This window comes from Bemisia tabaci, chromosome 3 (assembly GCF_918797505.1).
Source record: "Bemisia tabaci chromosome 3, PGI_BMITA_v3".
Taxonomy (NCBI): domain Eukaryota; kingdom Metazoa; phylum Arthropoda; class Insecta; order Hemiptera; family Aleyrodidae; genus Bemisia; species Bemisia tabaci.
Genome location: NC_092795.1, coordinates 42670770 through 42682148, shown reverse-complemented (window position 1 = coordinate 42682148; position 11379 = coordinate 42670770). Strand labels below are relative to the sequence as shown.

The window sequence follows — 11379 nt, the reverse complement described above, 5'->3', positions numbered from 1 at the left end:
TTCAATTTTTGTTTTTACTTAAAGCCTTATTGCCTGCATATTTTATTGTGTGCAATTTCTATCGTATGTATAATGAAAACAGTCTGCAGAGATTGGCAAAAGGAAAGTTCCTTGATGCCTCTTCTGCCTGAAGATCTGTGAAGTAGAGACAGGGTGTCTAGTTTTTTTATTTTTATTTTGGGAGATCCTGATTTTGACTGCTAAATCCTGATTTCATAATTTTTCTGAATCTTGATCAAATCCCGATTTTTTGCGGAGAAAAATTAACCAACGGATAACAGAAAATAAGCGGACCGCCGACTTTTCTCAAATCCTGATTTTACGACCGATTTTTCCTCAAATCCTGATGAAATCGGGATTAAATCCTGATTGACCTGAAATCCTGATAGAATCGGGAAAATCCTGATGCTAGACACCCTGTAGAGAGCAACTCTGTTATTGCATGTCACCTTTGACTGTTTCCACAGTAGGTTAGAATTTTAAATTATATTTCTGATGTTCATTTTTTTGAGATTGGATAAATACTTACCTATAACCGCAAGAAGTGCAACGATACGTGAATTTGGTTTTGATTGAGTAGTCATGGCAGCGCTTGATTGGAGGCACTTCAGGGAATCGTCTCATGGCTTTATTTGCCCTAAAGAATTAGGAGACACAAGAAATGTTATTCCAGGTGTCGAGGTGATTGAATTATAAAGTACAAAAACATTCCTGACTTTTTTAACTAGAAAATATTTTCAAGGGCAATGCATGAGCTCCTTAAAGTTCTGACAGTGAGGAAACGTTCCATAAAATGAAGAAAGGCCCCGAAAATATGAAAAACATTCCAAGAGAAAAGCAATGAGGAATAGAAAACACATGAGAAAAGTCTAAGTTGAGAAAGGACGGTTTAATATACTACAATTTTTCAAGATCCTTCCCTGTTCATATCATCTTCCCACAACTTTTTATTGTTTTACAGACAAGGTCCGAAAAAGTGGAAAAGCTGCCAAATTTTTAGGCTGAAATCAGTAAAAACATGGAGCAACATGCAAAAAGTGTTGGTCCAAGAAGAATGATAAAATCACATAAAATCTGATTCATGAAGTACAATTTTGAGACTCTCAGCATTTGCATAATCTTTCCACGATGACTAAATGTCTCTCAGTCAGTAGGAGGAAAGTTCCTGAAAATATGGAAAATCCTTCAATAACTTCACATAGAAAACAGAGACATTCTTGAGCCTTTTCCTGATTTCAGAGCTCTTCATCGATTCATTAGGAGAAAAAACAAGAAACGAGACCATTAGCCAACTAGCACCTCCCTCTCCAGAAGTCACTCCTGGATTTGAACTTTCTAGAGAATCATATGGTTTAGATTTTCTACAGCAGTGTCCTGGATTGCAAAGCTTCACTTCGACTGAGACAAAAGCTTGCAAAACTTTTGACCATGGTGTGTAGACTTATTGATTGGTTTGTTTCCATTCCTGATATTTCCATGATTTTTTCTATTTCCAGGGAAATATTTCCTCATGGCAGCTCTGGATTTCCCATTATCTTCCTCTAGTTTTGCTCAGAAAAGACAAATTAACACTCCTAGGTTCAGAGATAAGAATACCAGCTTTTTAATTTTTTGTCTACATAATTCTTTAAAGAATAATCAAAAAAGATCACCATTTTATGAATGATTTAATTGCAGGATGAAAAAAGAAGAAATTCTCAATATTCAGCACAAATTCCCTGACGAATTTTCTAATGTTACCAGATATTTTTCATTCCCTGATAAATACTGGTATTTCCCGGTTTTTTACTGGTCCTGGATACAATGCGTTTGACCCTTAAAAATTTGTCTCCCTTTCCACATTCTTATGCCATCCAGCGCAGTTCTGCAACTGGACCGTTTCTGCATCATTAATATGGGGAGCAACAAATTCAACAATCAATAGAGTCCCTCAAGAGAAGGGTCGGAATTGAGCTTGATTTGTGATCCAACAACATCACATGACGTGCTCAAAATCATTGCCTATTTTTGTGAGTTAGTTGGTGCTACCTAGTCCCTAAAAACGCAATTACCAGCCATAGATATCATTATTCACCGATTCTAACGATAGAAATACTTTTACACACCATGCTTTCCAGAGAGGGCCATGACCATCAGTTGCACCATTGACGATCCATGCTGCCGCATGACACAATTCATGAAGCAACGTGTCTCTGAGTCGTTCAGGAGTATCAAGAATCTACAACATTAAAAGAACAATTCTTAAAAATCATTTCAAAGTTATTAGGACTCATCAGGATCTAAAGACAATTATGTCCTTTATTTTTTTTTTTTTTTTTGAACGAAAAGAGAAACTGCTTCCTGCGCCTGAATTAAAGCTCTCAATACCACTGTTTGCCTTCAAATCTGGCGCACCTTGTTGCCAGGTGCCCAATAGTAGTTGTAGCACAGCTAGTGGTCGAATACACCTTAGATACAACCAAAGTCCTGGCCAAACAAACAATCATCATGAGATAGCTAAAAATAAACCAATAGACTTGTAAAAATCAAAATATTTTGAGAATCATTGCTCTGTGTTGAAAACCAGTGGTCAAACTTTCAATGTCACAACAACGCCTTTCTATTTTCTGATGAGAAGCAGTTCAGATGTTGCATCTTCCGCTGGGGAGGGAAATATTCTATGCTTAAGTGACACAGGGGTGCAGAATGTTCAAGATCTGCCGAGATATACCTCGCGAGTGAATGGCGTACACTGCAAAACACAGTGTACACTTCGTCGATAGCCGCGCTGATTTTTTGTTGAAATCACCACAACAGCGTTCATTTTTTGTCAGATTTACTTCAAACGCACTGATTTTTGTTAAAATTACTGCAATGCAGCTTAATTTTTGTTAAATTTACTTCGACCACGCTGATTTTCTTTCTTCTTTCTTCTGATCTTCTCTGAGGTGACAAAGTGTCAAAGTCATTTTAAGTAGCTGCATCACAAGAATATGGACTTATTGTTAGTCGACACTAGGCACCAAATCTTCATCACCATTACAATCTGAGATGATGAAAAAATCATTATTTCTAGGTCAGACTTCGTATCTATATAGTTGTGATTAAAACATTTAAACTAAGGGTCAATAATCAACAAAAAGAATCGCTAGGGGGGGGGGGGGAGGAAAAGGGGGTTATTAAGTGAGAGGAAACTTAATTATCCCAGGGAATTCAGATCTGCATGATCGCCCATGCTACGCAGTAGGGTCAAGAAGTATGAAGTTCTATATTATAGCGGGAAAAAACTTATCGCCCATTTCCAAGCAGTGTAACACTAAATGGACCACTAGACAAGGTGCGAAATTTCAGCATTCTGATACATGTTCCTTCATCAAATTTTCACGTAAAACACGATACGCACAACGAAAATTACCGAAATCAACTCCTTCCAAAGATATTTAATGATTCTTGATACGTGAATTCAAACCACCCGCTCATGAAAACTCAATGCTCTGCGTGATTCACATCGTGCGCTAAACGTTATCATGACAGTCTCTGCGATATAAAAATCTGGCAACCTCAATCTTGACGCTTTGGCTCAGTTATAGAAAATTGCTAATAGTTCGAACAACACATGGTGGGAAATGAGCATTGCTCGATTGAGAAGCTTGCTGAAACCGTTGTAGTGGGCGATTTGACTCACGTAGAGCTTTGAGTTTCTTGTGAGCGGGCAGTTCAAATTCCTTGTAACCAATGTGAAATAAAAACGTTAATATCTTCGTTAGGAGTTAGTTTCAGTAATTTTCGTTGTGTGGATCGTTTTCTACGTGAAATTCTGGTTAAGAAACATGTATCAGATCGCTTAAATTCGTACCTTGTCTAGTGGTCCATTAGCAGTTTTTTAACACCCGCTGCCCTCTTGGATACTACAGTTTCTCACGTACAATCCCTCTTAAAAATTAAGGTAAGACTGTCTGAAAAATAATCCTTTCTTTTTAAATTACTAAACTTTAAAAAATCCAATTAATGTCAGACAATAATCCTTTCTTTATAAATTACTAAACTTTAAAAAAATCCAATGAATGTCTTGATAAACTTACTTTTACCAATTTGAATATATAATATAATAATACCATTGAAATCATCTTTAGCAACTGCAGTTGTTTTTACCATTTGACTTTGCAGTTTTCTGGATAAAAACTAAAAAGAATTGAATATAAGGTAAAAGACAACTAGTACCTTGGTTGATAGAACAATGCGGCACACACGGGCCATTTCCATCCCTGTTCGGCGGACTTTTTTGCTCCAACAATAACCAGATGTTGACCGCATACGTGCATTCCACTGGATTAACATGTCATCTGGGAGTTGATTTTCAAATACTTCCCTATTGTACAAGACAAGCAATCTTCGTGCTAACTCTTCTTTCTTGGTCTTATAAAACTTTTTATAAGGTACAGCATCTGGATGGGATTGGATTTCATCCACAGTGGCTGAAAAACAGAAATAACAAAGTTAAGAGGTAAAAAAAGTAAAAATAAACTGGGCATGTTCGATATCATTTTGTATTTCTTGTTTTTGAACTTTTACTGAATATTATCTTTCTGCATAAGACAATGAGCAATATTTGATTTAATGTAAAGGACCACTAGACAAGACAAAAGTTATTATCTGATACTTCAAGAAATTACTGCCCTAGTGTGTTAGCTCAGCCTTGGAGAAGAAAATTAAAAGTCGTTAGAAACACAAGATAGAGCACCAAAATGAAAATGCCCTATTAAAAATTTTAGATGAATGAAAAAATCAAATAAGCAATTTGCCTTATACCAGTTGCTGCTCAAAATTCTTAAAATCAATTTTGGAGCAGAAAATATTTGGAATATTAATTTAGTATTGAGGATGCCAATGGCACCAAAAGACAGCTGTCTTAACAAATCTTAGTTGAGACAGAGCTTTCGTTGGGATAAAGGGATATTTAGAATGAGAACAATTCACTTGCAGTGCACATTCATTTAATAAGGGTGCACCAGAGGTTATGAAAAATCTAAAAAGAGCTCAGCTGATATGAGACGTATTAATTTTTGCTCTTACGGCATTGCCATATTTCAACTGCTTTTCTATAATCGAACTCAAAATTTAACTCCAAAACTAATAAACTTGCTACATTTGATGCAAACCCCACTTCTTGGGGCAATGCGTTATGTTTAAACAAAAATTACTCACCAGACAAAGATGCTAAGAAGGAAAGCTTTGAATGTTCTCCTTTGGGAGCTTTAGATGGGGTGATTTTGAACTTTTTCAGCTCTGGCCGTGCAGGAGTATTTTTAATTGGAGCTGTATTTTTCTTTGGAATAGGTTTTTTGAAATCTTTCACCTGACTGTCCGACTCAGAATCTGATGAGCTTGTATCATTGGCAATTGGACGTCCAACAGGAGAGGATTTTGTTAGCTTCTTAATAGGAGGTTTCTTAACTTTATTATCACTTAAAGTTGATGTCAGAACATTTGTCTTCCTTGCCATGAAAGAAGGAGATTTTTTCACCTTTCCCTTCTTCAATATGCCACCATTTTTATTTTTCGACGAAATGTTTAACATTTCTAGAGACTCCGATGAGGACGCTGATGATAGCTTTTTCCTGTCACTGAATAGCAGACCCTCTGAACGTAATGAAGGCTTGGACAGTTTTAGTTTGGTGCTACTGGAGGTTAATTTGTTCGTAAGAGTTCGATAAAAATTTAAATCACAGTTTTCACTAGATGATGAATCATCATTTATAAAACTATCCCTTTTTTTCCTGCGATTCATTTTCTTTTGATTCTTTTTTACATCATCCTCATCGTCAGAAAAATTCAGTGTCTGCCGTGAGACTGCACTTGGTTTCTGTTTTGAGGATTTCTTCTTGACTGTACTCCGCGGTAGAATTGTATCTTTCTTTTCATGCCATGTTGTTCCATACAATTCATCTAGCAATTTTTCAGCATTAAGCAAAGATTCAGACTGCGATACCTCTATACTTGATGACTTATTTCTTCCTGATTTTTGCTTTCCTGAATCTTTCACACTTTCGTCTACGGAGAAATTTTCTAGGGAAGATTTACTACATTCTAACAACTGCTTTGTCTTGACCTTCCCTCGACGCACGCTATCAGAGGCAACTTTAGAGCTTCCCTGGAAGAGCAAATCCAACTTAACACCTCGAGACGAATTTCTTGGCTTTGGGCTGTTTGATGACTTTTTCATCGGTGAAGAGGTTAAGTCAATGCTTGAGATTTCCAATGACTGTTTGGACCTACTTACTTCTCTAGAAGATGATATACTATTCAAACTCAAGTTGACATTGTCTGTTGACATTTTGAGGCTACCATCAATATTCAGGATTTTGGAGGCGGTTGAGGTACAGATACTATTTTCTTTGAGTTGTTTAGACTTATGTGACCTACTGGCAGGAATCGAAATGTTATTAGAAATATCGACTTCATGACTAACAGCAGAAACTGATTTTGAAACGGGTAGATTATAATTTTCATTCGCCTCTTCTTCACTACTACAGGAGGTATCATCATACATGAAGTCTTTTTGCAGTCCAAGAACTTTTTGTCTTCGATGGCGACGAACGGTGACTCCCCGAAATTTTAGAGTGTCAAACACGATTCTTGACTCATCAGAAGTTTTAAATCTTTGCGATAGATTATCTTGGGAAACATTTTTAGTGGTCAATGAATTTGATGCTGAACAATCAGTGGAAGATTGGTGCGAGCCAGACTTTAACAAGGCATCAAACTTTTCTTCAGAGCTTAATTGTCTAGAAATTTCTTTTGAGGATCTTGTCAGATCATCAGCTTTCTTTTTTTGTGGAATGAAACTCTTAGAATTTTTCTTAGTTGAGCTAAATTGTAAATTGAAATCTTCTTCAGAGCTACCAATTCGGGAGTTTTTTTTTGAGGTAACAGTTGAAAAATCAAGTTTTGCATCAGAAATAAAAATTTCATCAGTTTTTCTTGAAGAATTCGATGACACATCTAATTTGTCAACCTTTTTTGTAACGGCATTCAATCCAACCGATGACCTGTCAAATTTATGATTGAAAGAATTTTTCAAGATGTCATCCTCATCCTTACACAAATTATTTAGACTGTTGCACTTATGGAGAGATAAGTTTGTCATATTCTCTTTGTTACTTTCATCCGTTAAATTTTTTTCAGGTCTGTCACTAAAGTTGCTAAAGCTGATTTTTGCATGACCTTTTTTAAGACTAGTATTTAAATCACACTTTGACACTAGTACATTTTCTTTTGATATTCCCGAAACCCCAGATTCAAATTCACCAGAATGATCAGGTGGGCTGAAAAATGCATCGGAGCACCTGGGCGTACTTGAGATAAGCTTCTTTGTTCTTGTATATTTAACTGGAAAAAAGGAGTCTACGGATTCATAAAACGATTTTTCATCTTCTGGTGAGCTGGATATTGAAATAATACTTTCAGTAAGTTTTCTAGGAGCCATCCTGTTCGCACTTCTCCGAACTCGGGGCTCACTGGAGTCAAGGCTGCTGAAAGATGTTGATAAAGAGTTAGTTTTCTTGAGATCATTCGTATCTTTCTGACTGCAAAGTCCTTGACTTTCTGAGCTATTCAACTCTTTCTCATCCACCACAGTTTTTTTGGAACCAACATGATATTCATCTTTTACTTCAATTCTAAAATTTTCTTCCTTTTTACTCTTCAACATAATCTTTCTTTGATCTTCGATGTCTAGATTTGGACAAAACTTCACACCAACTAAATCCATGACATCTCCACCCTGTGTAACTTTTTTGAGAGGTGAACCACTGAGGGAATGTGCCACTGGCTTACTTTTTAGATCAAAGTTTTCTGGAACATTATTTTTTTCTCTCAGAATACCTTTGATACTGGATTTATCATAGGAGGCTAGCAGGTTTTTTGAGACATTCCTATTTGAGGATAGTTTGTTGTCCATTCCAGTATTTTCTTTTGTTGAGCTTGATTTTTTCTTCTTGGTTGATGACAGTTTAGCAAATTCTGGAACATGAGAGAAAAAATTGATTAAGTATACTATCGCTTTGCATATCAAAAGAAAGATTAGCAGCTAATGATGAGGCTTTTATCATTTCAACAATGTTGGACGGCCATTCTGTTAATATTATTGAGTGTGATCATAGACTGAGTTTAAAACATTCCTCACTCCATTTCTGATGGGCCAACACACCTATCTTCAAGGCCTTTGCCCTCATACTGATTGAAACAGATAGCTACATATAGACAAGGGTGCAAAAACTTCCGGAGAGAAAGAAGAAATGGTAGGGCTGGTATCCATTAGCATGAACATAGCATTTTTTCTTTGTTTTTTTAGTTTTTTGTTTGTTTTTTGTTTGTTTATTTGTTTTTTTTTTACAAATTCTCTAATTAATCTATCTAATAATCTCTAATAAATATCTCTAATAAAATTGCAGGAATTCTCAATTAAGGAGAAGGAGAAAGAGAGACAAGGAAGGGGAAGAGAGAGGAAGAAAAACAAAAATACTGTCACTACTTTCGAGACTTGGGAAGATATGGAGTTTTAAGATGCTAAAGGCTTTGTGGATCCCTGCATGTAGATGTGAATACATTGACTGAATCATTCAGTTTAAAAACAACCTGACTCTTGGGGAAAAAATACAAGAAAAGAAAAATACTGACAGTTTTCAAAGGTATGAAATTATTTTGAATGCAACTCGTGCAGCTATCATTGAGAAATTAACAGGTAGCTGTACTAAAGTTTACACTTCTTTTATTTTAGAAATATATGCGGTTGAAAACTCCAAGGATAGGTCATTTTTGCCCTGAATGAAATTTTTCAATTAACCTTTGGAGCAGAAGATTTTTTTCTTCTTTTGTACTTAAAAAGATAAAAAAAATGAAAAATGCATCGGCCTCTCAGAGCCATTTGCTTGCCAAAAAAAAAATTAAATTTTCGGAGTTGTGTCAAGTATTTTTGAAGTGAACAATTTGATTGTAAAAAAAGGCATACTTCCAATTATTTGGAGACTTGATGAGACAATTCTTTAGATACCTTAAAATATATAAAAAATATAAATTGCCAAAGATTCAAAGGTCAGACGGGGAGGAGCAACAGAAATTCAGTAATTTTCTTCCAAAATTTGTCTTGATAAAATAACATATTATCTTTCATCATTTTTGGTTCTGGCTTTTATGAAATCAATATCTGAATTTCTATCATACTTACCTACTGAGAAGTGTTTGGTGATGACTTCTACTAACTCCAGAAAAAAACAACGATTTTTAATCATAAAGAACAATTAAAGATAATGAAGCAGACTGGAATGAAATGAAACTTACGACTTGAGAATGGTTTTGCTCGGAGTGATTTAACTTCACCTGGATTGGAAAAGTTCAAAAGGGAAAAGGTAATGTCTTGATTCATTCTTCCTGCATGCGTCTGTTGATACAGGACTTCTGTAAGAAAATGAAAGCCGATTAAGAAAAATGAATGTTACCTAAAATCACATCAACATTCGAAACCGCTGCTGTTATGTTACCAGTTAGGTACAACAAATTTTAATCTTTGAGATCCAATGCTAGGAGTTTATTCCAGTTTCAGTGCCATTAACTGACTGACTGACCAAAATCCAGGTACAATCCAAAGAATTACTACTTTACTTAAATAGGCTTATAATGTGAGCTGACTTTATGCTTGCCCGAGTTAAAAATTTTCAGGGGTGCAAATTGTTCTCGACCGCGCAACAAAATTTCAGACATGCCCTAAAAATGCGAAGGCTACAGGATTTTTTCCTCCTTCTTTTTTTTAAGGTTTTCAGGCTAAGTCAGGACGTTTTGTTGACCGGATTTCCGCAAAAACCTTGCGCGATCCAGAGATTCAAAAAAATTTTGATCAGCGCATTGTGCTGATCTGTATGAAAAACCTTGCGCATTGCAAAACATTTTTGAAGCCTCCTGAAATATTGCAGAGGCCTTGAATAATTTTCACCCTGAAAATTTTAGTATTAGCCTGTCATGCAAATGAAGCCACAAGTTGGCAACAAATGTAGTCAGTCACTCAGTCATACAAGCAGAGCAGGGGCGCAAATTTTCTTCAATCGTATGGTCAAGGGCGCAGACTTCCTGACCCTGTTGTGTACCAATCACATGGAATAGGGGAACCCCTAATTGAATGTGAAAAAGCAGAGGGACTCTGATGAAAACAGAGGAGCCCCTATAAAAACACAAAATGGGGGACCCCTCTGCTAAGTACAGCATTCTAACTGTGAAAGAGTCCAATTTCCTTAGTTATTGTTTTTTTTTTTTTTTTTTTTTTTTTTTTTTTTTTTTTTTTTTTTTTTTTTTTTACTTCAAGAGGAAACAATTAGACAGCAATTAAACAGAAGATACTACTGTAAAATTTTTCGGAAATTGCACTTGAAGGGTTTTTGCCGACCAGAGGCTGTATTTAAATTGGAAATATCAGTATTCTTCAATGTAATATGCTTACTTTTAAAACGCAAGCTGAGCTCTTCGCAAGTATGCTGGCGGTGAAATTGTTTTCTTTGATTCTGTAACCAACTTTGAATAAATGAATAAACCCTGAATTTTGATTAAATCAGGGGAAGGTGGATTGCATTTGGGGGAAGACCGGTTGACATGAGGAAAGGTTTGGAAATTGCAGCGCCCCTGCAGATGGTTGAGACCAAATAATAAGCGTGCACCGATAATTGTGGAGGCTGAGAAAGCTGCGCCCCTTTTTGTCCAGTCTGTTGTCCAACTTCTGTGTGGAAACTGACCATGCATGTGTGTGTGTTTACATCAAAGCATTGCGTTAATCTGTCGACAAACCAGCACCTTGAAAGAAAAAGGGAGGTCTAGAACAATTCGCACCCCTAAATTAGAGAGGGTGTCCGCTCATCAAAATGAAACGTTTCAATAATAGACCAAAAGAATGAGTTCAGTATAGGTAAAACGGTACAAGTTATAGCTCCGTAAAGAAAATGAAACATCATTCATCTATAATCTCGAGAGATTTTTGATAATTTACCTGTGTAGACAAAATTCTGTTCGTGTAATGTGCAGTTATCCAGAAAGAAGAGAGAAGACGTTGTTACATTCTGATCATGACGAATGCGAAGGGAAGGTTTCGGCTACGAACGACGACTGGAAACTGATTTTTCACCCATTGTGAGAGATGTCAATACAAGACCGCGATTAAACCTGCGAATGCCTGGTCCTCCTCGAGATTTGAATGGTAAATTTAGGGCAATTTAAGTCGTGGAACTGATAAAACTGCATTTAATGCAGTTTCAAATTGCAGTTTTTCTCCCTTGCATAACCTCTTCATGGGAATTCCGTTATGAATATGAAAACTTGCAAATTAAAAATTCCCACAAGAAAGGTCTTTTCTTGACGTAT

At 36.1% G+C, this 11379-nt stretch overlaps 1 protein-coding gene across 1 annotated transcript in view; it reads right to left on the bottom strand.

Annotated features, from left to right (window-relative positions):
* Positions 1–11379, bottom strand: part of LOC109037607 (uncharacterized) — a 16638-nt gene extending 5259 nt beyond the window's left edge. Inside the window, exons 1-6 of the mRNA XM_019052367.2 lie at positions 11009–11379; positions 9319–9435; positions 5185–8001; positions 4201–4454; positions 2106–2218; positions 530–637 (exon numbers count right to left, since the gene is read on the bottom strand). Of these exons, the coding sequence (XP_018907912.2) occupies positions 530–637; positions 2106–2218; positions 4201–4454; positions 5185–8001; positions 9319–9403 (3377 nt within the window). The 5' untranslated portion in view covers positions 9404–9435; positions 11009–11379. The remainder of the gene's footprint in view (positions 1–529; positions 638–2105; positions 2219–4200; positions 4455–5184; positions 8002–9318; positions 9436–11008) is intronic.